Consider the following 19,768-nt stretch of genomic DNA (forward strand, 5'->3'; position numbering starts at 1 on the left):
GCAGAGTCGAATTAAGATGACGCCAAGAACATTCTTGGCCTCTCCGCAGCCTCCAGACACACTCCCCTCTCCCCACCCCACCCCCATATCCCCGATCCATTAAAACCTACCCCCATTGGAGGACTGGGACGCTGTTCTTTGGTGCTGGGACTCGCAAATGCTTTATTCTTATGGGATCGGGTGCCGGGGGGGGGGGGGGGGTTGAATTCCTCAGGTTATTGCAGGCGGGAAGCCTATTTGGACAGAGCTCACCGCCCCTGGCGGAGGTCCTATATTTAGCTGGGGCTTCTAGGTGCAGACCCGTGCTTTAATGAACCCTGGGAAAAAGAGGGATATGATTCTAAATGGAGGATTATGGTCTGTGCAAGGTCCTGAAAAAAAATACCTAAAGAACAAGAGAAGCTAGTTTGCAGTCCACTTTTTTTCATTCAATGGCCCTGAAATTAGGATCGGGAGCTTGCCGCGCGTGGAAGCCCCCGATGTGCACTCACCCGGCGTGCCGACATCTGAAGCCTGGGCCTGCTTGGAATTCCTGTCACTGGCCCGGTTCAGATGTCGGCGCGCTGTGCTTGCCTGATCCAGCGGCGTAGTTAGTGCGATGTGCCAGCTGGGATCAGGTGAGCACTCTGCAGCCAATCAGGGGAGGGGAAACTCATTCATGAGTTTGATAGTAAAGACTGTCAAACTCATGAAAAGTACGGGCGCCCAAAAGACTAGTTTAACTGTAATTAAAATTTTAAAAAACATCCCAATAATTAAATAAACTATAAATAACTTTTAAAAACTATTTAAAACAATTAATAAAATTTTTGAACATATTTACGAATTCGGGTCTAAAAATAACCTTACCTTACTGTACAGTCCTTAAAAACAATGAAGCTGTGGAAAAAATGTAATAATTTTAAATAATAGACCACTTACCTTCAAGAATCCACTACTTACGCCTCCTTTTTTCATTTCCAAAAAGTCCAGGCCCTTGCACACGCGCAAACCTGTCAAAACGAAGGAAGTTCAACGCGTGCGCGCGGAGTCCTGCGCGCACGCGTTGGACCTCTTAACCCCTTAGTTCGATGGAGAGGAAATGCCGGTTTCCCGCGCATGCGCTGTGCATGCTGGAATCCGGCAATTCCTCCGGCCACACGCGTGAGTACACCGTCCGTACTCACACGTTGGGAACGGAATTACTGGCCCAATATGTTTGAGATGCTCGATTGATGTTAACTACATTTGACAAGCTTTCTTTTTCTCAGTCCTTTCCAAATGGAGAGTATTTTTGAATTTCTTTTTTGATAAAAGACACACTCCAAATTGTTCACCATTTCTTTGCCTATTTTATTTTTCAACAGGGGAAACCCCTGAACATTGAAATGCAAAGTCCCTTGACTATTACAGTGTTCTGATCCTGAAATGTAGTTACATTTTCTTGCTTTCTGGTCCATGCCTGCTATGATAGAGCAGAGGTCACTGATGATTTGACTGGAATATGTTTGTTTGTCATTAAAGAAAAACTGAACAAATGAGGATATGTGCTTTGGGTTAATAGAGAAATTGGCACTCATCTTGCACAGAAGCAAAATGTTATCGCCCGGAGTTGATGAGCTAGATAATAGGTCCTCATGAAATGGTATTGAATGTTTCAGTATTATACAGTGGCCTGATGATTGGTTCATTGTTTCTTTTGTGCAAATACTGTGGAGGATGCAATTTTACTGTGGTTATCACTCAGACGCTTGCAAATCCCAAAATTGGAACAGCTGAAAAGCTTTGTTCAACTTGGAAGTGTTCAGACTTGTGACACATGAATATGATCTCCAAAACACCAGTAAAAATTCTGTAATCTAATATATGGCTCATATTGCTCATCTCTATACTTATAGGCCTAGAAATTCACTTTGGGGCGGCCAGCTCGCTCGCGCCCAAAAGTTAGCGCTGGGCGGGGAGCCATTAGCGATCGTCAAATATTCAGTGTTAGCGCCCCAAATCGGAACCGGGCGCTATACCAGGGTGTGCCCGCCTCCGCTTGGGGCGCTGACACTGAATTTCAGCGCTCTTGGCGCTGCTGCGCCAGCCGCTGCGGAGCGGCAGGCTGCGGTACTGCAGGCCTCCTCCTTCTCTTAAGGGGGAGCTGCCTGCAACGGGGAGATCGCCGCTGGAGAGTGCCGGAAAATGAGCCCGGCACCACGGAGAAGTGCCGGGTTCGCGGAAAGCAGCCGGCAATGCCGCGGGGGGGGAGGGAGAGGAGGCCGGGGAAGGAGGTGCGGGCAGGCGGCCGCTGAAAAAGCGGCCGGCCGCACCTTCCCCTTTAAAGCGCCCCACTAAGGCTACAGCACGGCCCCGTTTTTTGGTCGCTGTTTGCGGCCGCTTCGGAGGAGGCGGCCGCTACTAAATATGGGGATCGGGGCGGTTTCGGGGCGGAACCGGGGCACTGCGCACACCGATGACGTCATCGGTGCCGGCGCAGCGCTAACGGCTACCGCCGCCAATACCGCTGCGCTGAATATCAGCGCAAACTCATTTTTGGCGCAGAAGCCCTCTTTAGGCGGTAACTGGCCGCAAAGCTGGCAGCGCCTTAATGAATTTCTAGGCCATAGTCTGCAATCCAGTCTCTGATCATTTCATATTGCAGCACAGTTAAATACTGATCCCAGCACCCACCTCTTCAACTCTCTGGCTCACAATATGCAACAATCTTGGGCACTAGAAATGCCTCATGCTTTGTCATGATGCTGTGTGAAACTCAACCTCCCAGTGACTGTTTTCACTTGTGCAGTCGCTTCATTTTTCTTCTTTTTCCCCCAACAACTTCCACCACAAACCCTAGACCAATGCTACGGAGGGTGCCCCTGATGTCCGAGCAACTGGTGCCAGAGATAATTTAAGATTATCAGTTATCATTTTACTCTTTACTGATGTGGACCATCTAGGTCTATTGTTTGCCCGTTGACTGGTTTCTCCTTATAAGGAAACTTTGATTTGCTGCCGGTGATTTCCATTTCCCTAGACCGGACGGGCTGCTAAAAGGGCTTTTTATTCATTCTCTTTGTGTTCTGTTAGCCCCCACTTGAGGTTACAAACCTCTTGCTAAATGGCTGTGAATTTGCACATTTTGTTACCTTTATAAGCAAGGTCACTGATTTGAGGTTTTCACACAAAAATGGATGGAATTGCTAAATATGATCTCCAAAACACCAGTAAAAGTTCTGCAATCCCATGTAATATTTAACCTATTCAGTCATTATCATCCAGTGTGCCTAATTATAAATGGATGAAATTTTAGAATGTAATTCCCAAAACAGTGGTCAGATTCCTTTAAGAATAACTGCATTTAACTTATTCAGCCACAGTAAAACAGTGAGTCTGCTTATTAAGTAAAATATGCACTTTTCCCCTAAGATGGTTGGATACTTCACCTTATACAGGGCCCTTTTTAATCTTTCAGTGCCATTATATTACAGATACCAGTCTCTGACAGCTACCCATAAAGTTTAATGCTCAGCTGGCAGACCTGAGTAATGCTGCCAGTTGTGCTTCACGTTGAGCACTGGGTATTTGGTCCCAAGTGGTTTATTTTTCATGTTACAAGAGTGGATGAGTACAGTAGCTTTCTCCAAAGATTTTTGTAGTAAGTTTTAAGAAGGTCTTTGGCAGTTCTATGGATGGATATGCACTTTTAAACAGTGGCTTTGTACTGGACTGGAGTTATAATGCATTCTGTGCGAAGCTCACGCGGTTGTAAGATTACGGCCCGGATTTTGCGGCCAGCGGCGAAGGGACGCCACTCACCACTGACCTTGAAGATAGCTGCCCACTAAGATTTAGCGGGCTGTAGAGCATCGATTTGCCCAATCCAACGTGACTTTCAATCTGCCGCCATCTATAGGGGATCTGTGGCTTCGAACAACAGTCATGTCATCAAGCAGGCCGAACAGCCAATCAGATTGAAGAATTCTCAGACTGCAAACCAGGAAGTAAAAAGTACAGATTATAATTCACTTTTTAATCATTTTACAGAAAGCAAAATAAAGATTGGGGCATACACATGGGATTAAGGTAGAAGCTGAAATATCATAAACTTTAAAGAAATAAAAATAAATTTTATTATTTTAAGTATCATGGAATGGAGGGAATGACAATTCACACTTACAAAATTAGTTTTTCAGGGCCAGAGAGGTTGTTCAGTAATTGTGACTTCGTATGCTGTTTAAAAATTCAGTTACACCTCATTCAACAAGGCTTAACATTTTCAATGGTTTTTACAGCAAGAATAGTGCATAAAAGTTTGAAGTTCATGTCAAATCACTGATTTTGTGTTGATTGCATCTGCCAAGACTGCAACAGCACACCCTATGGAGGAGCAGAGTATCACTGACAGCATCTTCTGGGTTTCCATGTTTAACTGTGCATGTGCGGACGCCAGAAGTTGCTGTCAGTTTTACACAGTAATGAAGGCAAATGCTGACTGTTTCGTCATAGTTACAACTGCAAATTCCGGGTCATTGTGCTGGAGGTGATCGTGTACACCTTGGCTTCATTGTGTTCCGGAGTCAGATCATCAACCTGGGCTATACTACCATTGTGGTTGCAAATCTGAAACTGCTTTGCCTTCATGCAGAAGTTTTAGTATAACTATATTTTATTTTCATTTCCTGTTTTTAAACTGTGCAGAGATGAACATGCGGAATACCATTTTAGGAAGTGAGGACCAGCATGGATTATATTAATTTTTTTTAGGTCGGAAATTTTACAAGTTAAACAGGATGTAAAATCATTGTGGTATTCCTTAATGAAAGGAGAAGACACTTAATGCAACAAGGTGTTTTTTTAAGTAAAGAATTTATGCAAGCCTTAAAGGGGTGGTTTGAAATTTTTTTGTTCAGACAGGCTTTAACCCAATTCCTAAGTTTATGATTCTTAAGCCTTAGGTTTGTGGTTGTTGAGTAGATGATTGTTTCAAAAATGAAGGCATTCCCTAAGCAATTGTACATTATTTTAGATGTTTCTAGTTCATCTCCTTTGAGAGCCAGGCCAACTGGTAAATTATACTTTTTTCATTAAAAAAAAAAGTCAAACTTAAATGTCTACCTCGGCATCAGATGGAGTTATTTTGCCTAACCACCTGTTACATTTTTGGTCAGCCCAGGTTCAAGCCATACTACTTTGAAATGTTTATAGGTAGGGTCAGAGTAGATGTGATGTTTTCTTATACTATAGCTGCTGTTCTCTTCAGCTTGGGTAGTTCCCTCCAGTGTATTCCTTTCATGTACTATGATTGAAGATATAGCTACTCTTCTCTTCATTCTCCTTCCATTTTGGGAACAGTGATCCAGTCCAAGGCAGTGTCATCTATTTATATGGGCAGTACTGTACATGGAGGAATATCTACAGTGCTTTTGGTTTATGTCGTTTGCTTTCATTCTTACTCTTTTTATGCCTCGATCCCTACCCAAGTGTGGTTTTAGTTGGGGTTTTATTGGCTGGACTGGTAAAAGGCTAAAGAGAAAAGATTGTAAAACAATATTTGCAAATTGCAATAAGACTCTACCTTGAAAGTGTTAGAACATTAGGAGCAGGAGTAGGCCACATCGCCCTTGAGCCTGCTCCGCCATTCAATAAGATGGCTGATCTTCGACCTCAACTCCATTTTTCTGCCTGATCTCCATATCCCTTGATTCCTCATAGAGTCCAAAAATCTATCTATCTCAGCCTTGAATATACGCAATGATTCAGCATCCACTGCCCTTGGGGCAGAGAATTCGGTGGCACGGTGGCATAGTGGTTAGCACTGTTGCCTCACAGCGCCAGGGACCCGGGTTCGAATCCGGCCTCGGGTGACTGTCTGTGTGGAGTTTGCACATTCTCCCCGTGTTTGCGTGGGTTTTCTCCGGGTGCTCCGGTTTCCTCCCACAGTCCAAAGATGTGCGGGTTAGGTTGATTGGCTATGATAAATTGACCCTTAGTGTTAGGGGGATTAAATACGTGGGGTTACAGGGATTTAGGGTGGGATGTGTAGGGGTTACGGGGATTGGGTGGGATATGTGTCGGTGCAGGCTCGATGGGCCAAAATGGTCTCTATCTGCACTGTGGGGTTTCTGTGATTTCTGTGAATTCAAAAAATTCACAACCCTCTGAGTGAAGAAATTCCTCCTCCTCCTCAGTCTTAAATGGCCGACCCCTTATCCTAAGACTGTGCCTCATAGTTCTAGACACTCTCCAGCCAGGGGAAACAACCTCTCAGCATCTACCCTGTCAATCCCCCTCAGAATCTTGTATGTTTCAATGAGATCACCTCTCATTTTTCTAAACTCCAAGAAGATTGCTCAATCTACTCAATCTCCTCATAGGTCAGCCCTCTCATCCCAGGAATCAATCTAGTGAACCTTTGTTGCACCGCCTCCAAGGCAAGTATATCCTTCCTTAGATAAGGAGACCAAAACTGTGCACAGTACTCCAGGTGTGGTCTCACCAAGGCCCTGTACAATTGTAGCAAGACTTCCTTACTCTTATACTCCAACCCCCTTGCAATAAAGGCCAACATGCCTTCCTAATTGCTTGCTGTACCTGCAAGCTAACTCTGTTTCCTGTACGAGGACACCCAAATCTCTCTGAACACCAACATATTTAATAGTTTCTCACCATTAAAAAAAAAAAAAAAAAATCTGTTTTTCTATTCTTCCTACCAAAGTGAATAACCTCACATTTCCCCACATTATACTCCACCTGCCACCTTACTGCCCACTCACTCAGTCTATCTATTTCCCTTTGCAGACTCTGTGTTCTCCTCACAGCTTACTGTCCGACCTTGCTTTGTATCATCAGCAAACTTGGATACATTACACTCGGTCCCTTCATCTAGGTCATTAATATAGATTGTAAATAGCTGAGGCCCCAGCACTGATCCTTTTACAGTTGCCCCCAGGTATGGAATTTTCTAGTTTGGACGCTTGGCTGCTGATGACTTTGGATCAAGTTATTTCATTGTAAAGAACAAATTAGTTATCCCTCGTTTACTGAGGTAGCTTGGAATAAAAACCTTGATGAGAAGATTCCAGATGAGCAATAGGAGGCCGTTTCTTAAGATACACAATATTTGCCAAAAAAAACCAACTGGGGAGTAGTGTGGCTTGAAATTGTGTGGATCTGCTAATCATCAGCGTGCTTTTACTTCTGAAAGCTGTCGGTGCCTGATGAATGTTAGAAAAGCATAGAGGAGTTGGTGACCTCTGGGGCTCAACGGTTGAGGGTGAAGCTTCACCTTCAAACTAAATTCCCCTTTGCTGTATTTCAGGGATCTCAGTGGAGAATCCTGTCTATGTAGATGTATTTTGATCATCTGGGTTCAGGTAGTGCTGCAATTGCCATCTGTCTGGGGTAACCTGGTCTGGAAATGGTTCAAATGGAGAGTAATTTGGTGAGATTCACTCGGATCTTTAATCCCTTTCTACAGTGCTGAGAGTTTGTGCTGCGTGCAAGACACCTGAAAACCTCCTGTGGGGGTGATGGCTGGAAGTTCTGGGAGCTGCTTCTTTACTTCTGATAAGATATTGGTGATCCTCTGGACCTTGGTTGCTGGTTGACTTTGCAGTTCTCTTGTTACTTTGGATGATGTGTATTTTTTCCTTAGTACCTTTTCTCTCCTTATCCCCTTTTCCTTTTCCCTCCTTCATTAGCAGTTACTGCAGGATACCTATAATGGGTCCTTCCATTTCTGGAGAGGAGGTACCTAGGTGGACGTGGTCATTGTCCCGTTCTCCATCTTTGATACAGGAAACTTTGTGATATCTGGCACTGACGGGACCGGCGTGTTGCCGATCTATCAAAACTGCCGGACATACAAAGTTAATGTTGAAGCATATGGAGGTTTTCATCTCCGTATTTGACAACAAACACTGTTGCTTAGCAACAGCTTCTAAAGAGGCAGCTGCAAGCGTCTGTAGCTGAAGCTGTTGCTATAGCTACAGACCTTGCAGTGGCTGACTGGGGAAAAAAAAAAAGAACGAGATCTAAAAAAACTTACAGAAAACGGCTCCTGATTTTTGCCGTTAGATCGAGTATTCCGGACATACAACCTCCAGATAAACCAAAGTTTCCTGTATTGTGTTTTTACATATATATTAGCACGTTTGCTGCTTTTCTAACTGCACACTGTCAAGCTAAGTCAACGTAATGTATATATTTTTTTTAAAACCTGAGTCGCTACAAAATCCTGAAACAGTTTGAGAAAGAACTACTGGTATTTAAAAAAACAACAATCCAACTTGGAGTTTCTGGCGAGGGTTTGTTGCTTGTGTGGTTGCCAGTCTGTGATTCCCTCCCCATCTGTTATATTAATGGACAGGAAAGTCACAGGCTGGTAAGTGCAGAAGTAGAAAACCGTGGCCTGTACTTGTTTGGTATTGCGAAGACAAGAGAAGAACTCAGCAGGTCTGCTTTTGTATAAAGGTGATTACAAGCTCATAGCTTTTAAATGGTGCTAACCATGATTAACAAAATGAGCAATGCTTACAGATCTACAGTTCTAGTATTGACGAGCACTGTCTGGATTGTAGAACACTATAGCTTAAAAGATTGAAGGGCAGTCAAGTTCTAACCTGCTGTACGATAGCTTTTGTGAAGGTGGATTTTTAAAATTTGACATTTACTCCCTTTTTTAAAATTTAGCTTTCTCCTACTGTCTGCTGCCTCATTACTTCTCTTCAACTGAGTATGGTAGTGCTGTCTGACTAGTTAACTTGCGGTGCCTAAGATGAAGCATTTGTCTTTGACACCCCTCTGACAAACACAGTGGGCAAAGTTTCTTCATTTAATTGGATAAACTGCCTCTTTCCAAATTAAATGCGTACAACTCTTTTATATAGCATGTTACAGCACATAAATACATGATTTGGCTCATCAAGTTTTGCACAGGTGCATCTGTTAATATACCTGGTGCCTTATAGTGTTACCTTGGCTCAGTTAGCACTTTAGCCTCTGGGTCAGAGAGTTATGGATTTAAGTTGCACTCCAGGAGTTGAGTGCAGAATCTGAGTGGGCACTGTTGCGAATTCTGCATTGTAAAGTTAGCATTCTTTGGATGGGATGCTAAATTAGGGTCCAGTCTACAATTGATGTTGAGGATCCCATTGCACTATTTGACATAATGATGGTCTTCATTATGTCCTGGCCAACATTTTTTTCTCAACCACCAAAAAAACCCCATGTCATTCATATCAATGCTATTTGTGAGATATTGCTGGCACAGAATGGCTATTGTTTGCTTACGTAATTCACTGCAAAAACTAAATTGGTCGTGTGAAATGCTTTGAAGCATTTCAACAACGTGAAGTAGAAGTACTTTTTGCGACCAACTTTCTTCAGGTCCTGACTCAACTCCACATGCCTCCTATATTGCATTAGACAACATGCATTGTATCAGTGTTACTGCGTTATATATAAAATCTGGCAGACTTTACAAGAGCCATCAGATTTTGGCAAATCAGTTCTGCGCACATAATACGCTATAAGCTGCTTACACTATATTGAACATTTTCCACCTGAGGAATTCTTTGTGCAAACCAGCAGTCTGTCATTCTATTGCATGGTGCATTAATTCTCCATGGTTTGTGTTTTTATCTTGCTTATCTAAAGTGAAGTATCTGCTGTATAAACTTGTACTGGATGATCCCATAGTTCAAGTATTATACCATCTTTGTGTGTTGTATCCATGCATGCACAGATGTCTGATTCGAAGCAATATCTTGTTTTTGCTTAAGAAAATTAAGACATAAATCCAACCCTTTTGAAATTAATTCAGAAATTTTAATTGTTTGACAGAATACATCCAGCGGCAGAAACGACAAAAGTTCTCTCTAGATCCTGAGAAGAATACTTGCAAAATGCTAGTTGTAGCAGATTATCGCTTTTTCAGGCACATGGGGCGTGGTGAAGAGAGCATCACCATCAATTATTTGGTAAGCAACCCCAAAGAGGAGTACATTTTTCTATTCTACTGCAGCACTACTGTACTTTTTACCTAACCTAAATAGTGGGTGGGATACATTAATAAAGTGCATTTATGTTGATTTTCAATGCATATTTGGATAAAAGTAAGCCTTTTAAGCATGAAAATTTTTCTTCACGTTGACACTGGTGGAAGCTTGAGAACGTTTTGCCTGCTTGCCCATCAATTTGGTCACGGGTAGTGGAGAGAAAATTGGAGGGCAAATAACTTATTTCTCTCGCTCGCCAAAAAAAATACTAAACAGTAACAACGCTAGTAAAATAATTCTTCACTTAAATGTTGTTATTAAGTATATCTTGAAAAGTACACTAAGCATGTGTTTTTAATCTGATGCAAAGTCTTTGGAACTTTCTATCAGGGATTACAAAGGAACACTTGTAGGTAAGATTGAACTAAGAATTTAACACTTAACATCTACTTTAATCTGGTTTAGAGTTTTCCTTTAAGTCGTACTTTTATTTATTTTCAAACTATTATTTAGGTGAAAGAAAACATTTTTGATTCCAGACCAGTGTGTTTAAAACATCATTTTTCTTTAAATTAAGAAAATTAAATATAAACTTGGAGAACTAACTAACTTCTTCCCACCTGCCCTTTTTATTGCATAGTTGTTTCTCCAGGGAGCATAAGGAGGTAAAGTGATGTATATCATGTTGCTTTTTGCTTCATGCAGTTAGCCTTTTACAGTTGACTTATTCAAAAATGGTAAAAATTAAAGTGCGCAAGTTCTCATTTTCCCTATATAACCTATTGCCTAAATATGAATTTTCAAACTCTCCAGTTTTAAAAATATTTGCCACACTTGTACTTACAAATTATCTGGATAGGTTTGATCTGGCAATGTAATATCTCTTCATCTATATATAAAATGTAATGCAGAGGGAAAAGAAAACCGGTTGATCTTCAGAAATGTGATTGCATTACTTAAGAACATAAGAAATAGGAGCAGGAACAGGCCACTTGGCCCCTCGAGCCTGCTCCGTCATTCAATAAGATCATGGCTGATCTTGGGCTCAAAGCCACTTCCCTGCCCGCTCCCCAGAACCCTTCACTCCCTTATCTTGCAAAAATCTGTCTATCTCCACCTTAAATGTATTTAATGACCCGGCCTCCACGGCTCTCTGGGGCAGTGAATTCCACAGATTTACAGCCCTCTGAGAAGAAATTCCTCCTCATCTCAGTTCTAAAAGGGTGACCCTTTATTCTGAAACTATGCCCCCGAGTTCTAGATTTCCCCACGAGGGGAAACATCCTCTCTGCATCTACCCTGTCGTGCCCCCTCAGTATCATATGTTTCAATAAGATCACCTCTCATTCTTCTAAATTCCAATGAGTATAGGCTCAGCCTTTCCTCAAGTCAACCCTCTCATCTCTGGAATTAACCTAGTGAATTGTCTCTGAACTGCCTCCAATGCAAGCATATCCTTCCTTAAATAAGGAGACCAAAACTGTACGCAGTACTCAAGGTGTGCTCTCACCACTACTCTGTACAGTTGTAGCAGGACTTCCCTGCTTTTATCCTTCAACACCCTTGCAATAAAGGCCAACATTCCATTTGCCTTTTTGATTACTTGCTGCACCTGCATGCTAACTTTTGTGTTTCATGCACAAGGACCCCCAGGTCCCTCTGTACTACAGCATTTTGTAATCTCTCTCCATTTAAATAATAATTTACTTTTTTATTTTTCCTGCCAAAGTGGATAACCTCGCATTTAACTATGCACAATGTCTTAAGTAAAGTTATATAATTATAATTTGAACAAATTGTGTTTCTAACTGCGCAGTTCATGAATCGATGCACTTGCCTTTTCTAAATGCAGATTGAATTGATTGACCGCGTGGATGACATTTATCGAAACACTTCTTGGAACAATGCTGGTTTCAAAGGATATGGATTGCAGATAGAAGAGGTAAATAATTCAAATTAAGCTGAAATATTTTATTCAACTCTTGCCGCAGTTATACAAAGCGTTGGCTCCACCGGTCTAGTCTTAGATATACTGATTTGAGTGGGAGACTGTCATCATTTTTAAAGCTGTATGCATAGGCCAGTAGTGAGCCTGCTTGAAAGTATTTCTGAGACCTATTGAGCTTATTTTTCACCAACTATTGTTGCAGTGTCAGTGCAAATGAACTGTATTCAAGTAGGCTTATGGTATAAGAAGTAATATTCAATATCTTTCTGTCTGCTGTTCGAAGACTGTGTAGCAAAGTTCAAGTTGATAACGTCTGTGTGTCAATTTATCTCAAAAATGTGTTTAATAAAATATAGTAGCTTGCCTTGAAAATACTGTAGTTGGGAGCATTTCAGTTAGTGAGAAGTTTTTGACTAACCAATATAATTATCCTACTATAAAATTTAACGGCGAAAGTTCAGTAGCAGAGATCTTTTACCTAACTGGGTAACTAGTAACTATACAAGGATCATGTTGGCGCCAGTTAACAGGCATTTAATATCCTGTTATACTACATTTAGTTCAACAACAAGTTGCATTTGTATAGCACATTTAACCTAGAAAATGTGAAGGCACTTCACAAAGTTGTTGGGGAAAAACAGACGGCAAGTCAGAGAGAGATTTGAGAGGTGACTTGGTCACAGAGGTCAGCTTTAAGAAGGCTCTTGAAGGACAGGAGAGAAGTCTAGGAGTTTGCAGAGGAGGGGGACCTAAGCGGTTGAAGTCACAGCCACCAGTGGTGGAGCCAAGAGTGGGATACACAGGTTAGAGTGAGACAGCCAGAGAGTTGGGAAGGTTGTTTGTAGGGCTGGAGGGGGTTACGGAAGTAGGAAGGGGCAAGGCCAAGGAGGGATTTAAAGAGACGAATTTTCGATTTGAAATGTTGGTGGATCAGTAGCCAGTGTAGGTCAGCGAGGATAAGGGTAATGAGTGATCAGGACTTGGTGCAAACAGCTGAGTTTTGGACGAGCTGCAGTTTGTGGATACAGGAGAATGGGAGGTCAGGATGGAGAGCGTTGGTGTGCACTGGCAAGTCTATAACTCAAATTTAATTACCATATTTACAATCATAACAATGAATATAAACTCCCTCCTTTTCATGGGGATGAAGGCATGAATAAGCAGTGGAAGGGCTGAGGTAGGAACAGAAGTGACACATTGTTAGAGGTGGTAATAGATGGTCTTTCTGATGGTGAAGATAGGGGCTCAAATCTCAGCTCACGGTCAAACAGGACTCCAGGGTTGGCAGGAGACATTGGTTGGGGAAATTGATGGTTAGTGATGAGGGAGTGAAGTTGGAAGACAGTGGCATCAGTTTTCAAAGTGTTTTTACTACAACAATAACAACTTGCATTTATATTGCGCCTTTAAAGTAGTAAAACGTCCCAAGGCGCTTCACAGGAGCGTTCTCAAACAAAGTTTGACATCGAGCCACATAAGGCGATATTAGGGCAGATGACGGAGGTAGGTTTTAAGGACCGTCTTAAAGGAGGAAAGAGAGGTAAAGAGGCAGAGAGGTTTAGGGAGGCAATTCCAGAGCTTAAAGCCTCGGCAGCTGACGGCACGGCCACCAATGGTGGAGCAATTAAAATTGGGGATGTATAAGAGGCCAGAATTGGAGGAGAACAGATATCTCGGAGGTTTGTAGGGCTGGAGGAGGTTACAGAGATAGGGAGGGGAGAGATTTGAAAACGAGGATGCGAATTATAAAATGGAGGCATTGCTTAACCGGGAGCCGATGTAGGTCAGCGAGTGATGATTGAACGGGACTTGGTGTGAGTTAGGACACAGGCAGCAGAGTTTTAAATGAGCTCAAGTTTATGGAGGGTGGAATGTGGGAGTCCAGCCGGGAGAGCGTTGGAATTGTCATGTCCAGAGGTAACCAAGCCATGGATGAAGGTTTCAGCAGCAGATGAGCTGAGGCAGGGGCAGAGTCGGGCAATGTTACAGAGATCGAAGTCGGTGGTCTTGGTGATGGTGCAGATATGTGGTCAGAAGCTCATCTCGGGGTCAAATAAGACACCAAGGTTGTGAACAGTGTGGTTCAGCCTCAGACAGTTGTCAGGGAGAGGGATGGAGTCGATGGCTCGGGAACGGAGTTTGTGGTGGGGACTGAAGGCAATGGGGTCGATTTTTAGTGTGCCGTGGAGTCGGGATTGGAAGCACGTACAACACGTCTTGACAGATGAAATTTCAGTCTATGACGTCGCCTGTTGCCGGGTGGCCCTTAATTGGCCTGCTGAGCCCACTGGGCGGGCTCAACAAGGTCAATCAAGGGACAATCGCGTGGATTGGCCGCATCTCGATGGAGGCGGGACGACAACCCGACTTCTGAATGAAAATCCAGCCCAATGGCTTCGGTCTTCCCAATATTTAGTTGGAGGAAATTTCTGTTCATCCAGTAATGGATGTCGGACATGCAATCTGAGAATTTAGAGACAGTGGAGGGAGTCGAGAGAGGTGGTGTTGAGGTAGAGCTGGCTGTCGTCCGCATACATGTGGAACCTGATGTGTTTTCGGATGATGTCCATGAGGGGCAGCGTGTAGATGAGAAATAGGAGGGGGCTAAGGATAGATCCTTGGGGGACTCCAGAGGTAACCGTGTGGGAGCGGGAAGAGAAACCATTGCAGGTGAGTCTCTGGCTGTGACTGGACAGATAGGAATGGAACCAGGTGAGGGCAGTCCCACACAGCTGGACGACGGAGGAGAGGCATTGGAGGAGGATGGTGTGGTCAACCGTGTCAAAGGCTGCAATCAGGTCGAGAAGGACGAGGAGGGCTAGTTTACCACTGTCACAGTCAAATAAGATGCCATTTGTGACTTTGATAAGAGCCGTTTTGATACTGTGGCGGGGTGGAAACCTGATTGGAGGAATTCAAACATGGAGTTCCGGGAAAGATGGGCTCAGATTTAGGAGGCGACTGTACGTTCAAAGACTTGGGAGAGGAAAGGGAGATGGTGAAAGACGGAGAAAGTGAATGAGATGAGGTAATGCACTGCAGACACCGAGAATCTCATTCATGACTTTGATGAGGGCCATTTCGGTGCCATGGGAGGGGCTGGGGCAAGATTGGAGGGATTCGGACAGGTAGTTGAGGGATCTGTGACATTGGGGGGAATTTTAACCCCCAAAAACGGGTGGGGTTGGATTGGGTTAAAACCCTACCACAAGTTATCTATTTCCAGTTTTAACTGAGGCAGGACAAGAGGTGGGCAACCAACTCGCAGGAGGTAACTACCTTTCCACTTACTTGCTGGATCCAGTTTACCAGCTTCACCCACCCCCCACAATCGGACACACCCTGACCCTTCCGATCCCCCTTCTGATCTCCTTCCCCCAACCTCATCGACCCTTCCGATCTCCGACCCCGGACCTTTCCGATCTCTCTCTTCCCTCCAATTCCCCCGAGGACTCCAGACTCCTCTACCACCGGCTCTTCCAAACTCTTCCCGATGTCTCTGATTGCCGCAACTGGCCTTTCCGATCTTCCCCCTGAGGCCTTTGATCCTTCCCTCTCTCCCTCGTCTCCGCTTGTCGGCTGCAGTCTGGTGCTGCAGGCCTACCCGCTCGTTAGTCAGCCAGTCTCTCAGTATTGAGACTATCATGTTTAAGGACCACGGATAGGAAAGACTGGTTGGAGTTGGGTAATAGTTACCGAGTAGCGAGGTCGAGGGTGGGTTCTTTGAGGTAGGGTACAATAACCGATTTGAAAGGGTGGAGGGATGGCAGCAGATTTTAAAGGGCGGGGGTTGATTCACATTGTCATGAATGTAAACATGTTGTTTGAATTTGAGTGTAGACTAGTACAAGGCTTGTGCTTCATTGTGCCATTTCAAGTAAGTTCTCTTCAAAATGCTAATTTCACCCTGGTGTATTCTTACACTGCCCTGTACTTTCCCAGGGTAGTCATAGAGTCATAACGGCACAGAAGGAGGCCCTTCGGCCCATTGAGTCCGTGCCGGCTCTCTGTGGAGCAATCCAGTCAGTCCCATTCCCCCGCTCTATCCCCGTAGCCCTGCAAGTTTATTTCCTTCAGGTGCCTATCCAGTCTCCCCTTGAAAACATCGAGTGTCTCCGCTTCCACCACTTCCGTCGGCAGCGAGTTCCAGGTCCTCACCACTTGCTACGTAAGAAAGTTGTCCCTCACATTCCCCCTGTATCTCTTGCCCAAAACCTTAAATCTGTGTCCCCTAGTCCTTGTACCATCAACCAGTGGGAAGTGGGAGGGGATGGGACAAATCTAGTCTAGTTCATCTTGATGCATCCAGTCCCATAAATGTCTAATGCCAGCTTGGCCATGTGTAATCAGCACATACATGCTGCCTAGTGTTTGTTCAGATGCTGGCTGTATTGGACAAGTTAAACTAGCTCCCACCTCAGTAAATATGATTGAGAGGGTTCAACATCTTCAGCTACCGCTGAAAATTCCCTGCACATAGAAACATAGAAGATAGGAACAGGAGTAGGCCATTCGGCCCCTCGAGCCTGCTCCGCCATTTAATGAGATCATGGCTGATCATCCAAATTCAGTACCCTGTCCCTGCTTTCTCCCCATATCCCTTGATCCCTTTAGCCTTAAGAAATAAATCTAACTCCTTCTTGAATATATTTAATGAATTGGCCTCAACTGCCTTCTGTGGTAGAGAATTCCACAGGTTCAACACACTGGGTGAAGAAATTCCTCCTCATCTCAGTCCTAAATGGCTTACTCCTTATCCTTAGACTGCGACCCCTGGTTCTGGACTCCCCCACCATCGGGAACATCCTTCCTGCATCTAGTCTGTCTAGTCCTGTTAGAATTTTATAAGTTTCAATGAGATCCCCTCGCATTCTTCTAAACTAGCGAATATAAGCCCAATTGACCCAATCTCTCCTCATACGTCATTCCTGCCATCCCAGGTATCAGTCTGGTGAATCTTCACTGCACTCCCTCCATGGCAAGAACATCCTTCCTCAGATAAGGTGACCAAAACTGCACACAATACTCAAGGTGTGGTCTCACCAAGGCCCTGTACAACTGCAGCAAGACATCCTTGCTCCTATACTCGAATCCTCTCGCTATGAAGGCCAACGAACCATTTGCCTTCTTAACCGCCTGCTGCACCTGCATGCTTACCTTCAGCGACTGGTGCACAAGGACACCCAGGTCTCGTTGCACTTCCCCTTTTCCCAATCTATTGCCGTTCAGATAATCTGCCTTCCTGTTTTTGCCACCAAAGTGGATAACCTCGCATTTATCCACATGATACTGCATCTGCCCAATCACCCAACCTGTCCAAATCATACTAGAGTTTCTCTGCATCCTCCTCACAGCACACACGCCCACCCAGCTTTGTGCTGACATGAAAGGCACTATATAAGTGCAAGTTCATTCTTTTCTGTTTTTTAATTGGCATGATGCCATTGTGAACAGGATTCGAGGGGGGTGAGGGAAGGGAGTTGACATAGACATGATAAATTCTCTATGGAGACAATTTGCCAGGTATAGTGATTTTTATATTACGAGTGCAGGTAATATAGATGTGCTTCACAAACTAAATGCCCCGTTAGCCTTGGCTCAGTGCTAACACTTTCATCTGAGTCAGAAAGTTGTCGATTCAAGCCCCACACTAGGAACTTGAGTACATAATCTTAGCTGACTACTGAGGGAGTGCTGCACTGTTGGAGGTGCCATCTTTCAGATAGATGTTAAACTGAGGCCCCGTGTGCCCTATCAGGTGGGCATGAAAGAGCCCATTGCACTATTTGAAGAAGAGCAGTGGATAAACTTTAGCTCCTCCAAGATTCTGCTGACTGTATCCTATCCCACATCCGAGTCTCGCAAGCCCATTGCCCCCGTCCTACATTGGCTCACGAGTGCTCCAACGCTTCAAAGTTAAAATTATTAAAATCTTTTCATTGTCTTATCCCTGCCTATCTCTGTAACTTTATCCAGTGCTGCAAACCTGTGGAACTCTCCGTTTCTCTGCCTCTAGCCTCTTGTGCGTTCTCTCCTTCCTTTGCTCCACTGTTGGTGGCCATATTTAGACCCTGTGCTCTGGAATTCTTTCCCTAAGCCCCATAACCGCACTCTAGTTCTTTAAAATCCTGCTTTGAAATGCGCCTCTTTTACCAAGCTTTTGGTGGCCCCCCTCCGAATATCTGCTTTTTCTGCTTGGTGCGCAGTTTTTCCTTGCTCCTCTGTGAAACCGCCGTGGGACACTTTTCAAGGTTAAATGTGCTATATATAAATGCTGCTTGTTGTATCATCGTCGCCTGAACAACGTTCCATAGGCTATGCACCCGTATAAAAATGGAGCTGCGGGGCATGCCCCTTCCTTTTTTTGTTGGGTCCTCCCATTTACAACAGCAGCAATAATTGCCACTTACATCGAAAATGTGCTCGACAGGTGAGGGAGAAGATATTACAGATATAAATGAAATAAAGGAACAGACAATGAGTCATGGTGCAAGAATTGGGAGGTGACTGAAAGTTTAGTTAAAAAGATGAATTTTGAGGAGGTAGCGAGAGTAGTTTTAGGAGAGTGTTCCAGGTAATGGGGCTGAGCCACCTGAAGACCCTGCCACCAGTGGCTTGACAAAGTGGGTGGGGGAGTGGGAAGTGGAGGTGTGGGTTGGGGTAACATAAGTTAGAAGTGCGCGAGAGGGTTGAAAGAGATTGCGAAGATGGGTGGCGCGAGGACATAAAGGGATTTTAACACAAGGACCAGAATTTTAAATTCCATGCTTTGGTTAATCTGGGCCAGCAAGGACTGGAGTGATGGGTGAGTGGGATATAGTGTAGGACAGGATATAGGCAGCTTAAAAGCACATGTTGCTGTTTTTGCCGTCGCTGTACACCAGTGACTCTGCTGTTTGACAAAGGAAGGTAATGAAATGTTTTGGAGCCTCGCTGATCGCTTCTTAAAGCTGTAGGAGATTTATAATCTGTGCCTGTTTGTCAAGTGAATGGTGTAATTGGGCTGATTTGCAAGAAGCTATACACTTGCATTTACAGATTCTGGAGGAGGTGGGTCACAACAGTTGAGATGCAATGTAAGCCATAATTTTTAAATGTAGCCACATGTTCGCACACTTAATTTGGTAACGTTGTGTAAATTTGCACAGCAAATTTCTTCTTCACCTGTTCTTGCGTTTGGGCCACAGGCACCATTCCCTATAAGCTGCGCAGCTCTCCTGGGACCGGCTTCTGCAATGTTAACTCTGAATAATGGGCTGTGCAGCCCCTTAAAGGGGCCGTGCACCCCCAAAAAAAGTTACGGGGCAATGTTGGCCACAGCTGAGGCGGCATTCACTCATTCTGTCAGCCGCATTCATGCTGCTTTGGCACTGCTCCACATTGCAGGGTGACTCTCGCCTCTTAAAAAGAACGCCCTTCTCTGCAGACACTCCATAGCTGTATCACTAAATGAGGCAGTGCTCTTCCATTGCCTGCCTCCAACCGTTTCCCCCACCCACCCCCTGTGGCAGAACAGCTTCAAGACTGACGAGCAGCCCTTTAACAGCAGCTGGTACTTTATAACCTTACTCCTGACCTGATGGTGCTCCCAGTGAGTCCTGTGTAGAGCACTGGGAGTGTTTGAAAAATATATTCTAATTAGGCGACCTCTTTATCAGGTTACGTCACGGGTGTCTGAAGAGCAGCAGGATTGTTCTGCTGCACTGGGACTGCATTGTCCATCCCTTAAACTTTTACATTCCATGATCTATTTCAATTTAAGGAATAACTTCTTCTCCAAAATGGTATTGATGTCAGACCCAGAGTTACTTTTGATATCGCCTGTGCTCGGTGATCATGCCTCCTGCTTTTTTTT

At 44.2% G+C, this 19,768-nt stretch overlaps 1 protein-coding gene across 2 annotated transcripts in view; it reads left to right on the forward strand.

Moving 5' to 3' along the window:
* The window catches only part of LOC147112249 (disintegrin and metalloproteinase domain-containing protein 17-like), an 83,446-nt gene that overhangs the window by 30,925 nt on the left and 32,753 nt on the right, over positions 1-19,768 (forward strand). For both annotated transcript variants that reach the window (XM_085996344.1, XM_085996345.1), the window contains exons 6-7: positions 9,811-9,947; positions 11,818-11,907. In XM_085996344.1, the coding sequence (XP_085852470.1) occupies positions 9,811-9,947; positions 11,818-11,907 (227 nt within the window). The remainder of the gene's footprint in view (positions 1-9,810; positions 9,948-11,817; positions 11,908-19,768) is intronic.

The sequence above is a fragment of the Somniosus microcephalus genome, chromosome 9 (genome assembly GCF_052327205.1).
Source record: "Somniosus microcephalus isolate GS21.2 chromosome 9, FLI_Smic_1.0, whole genome shotgun sequence".
In the NCBI taxonomy this organism is placed as follows: domain Eukaryota; kingdom Metazoa; phylum Chordata; class Chondrichthyes; order Squaliformes; family Somniosidae; genus Somniosus; species Somniosus microcephalus.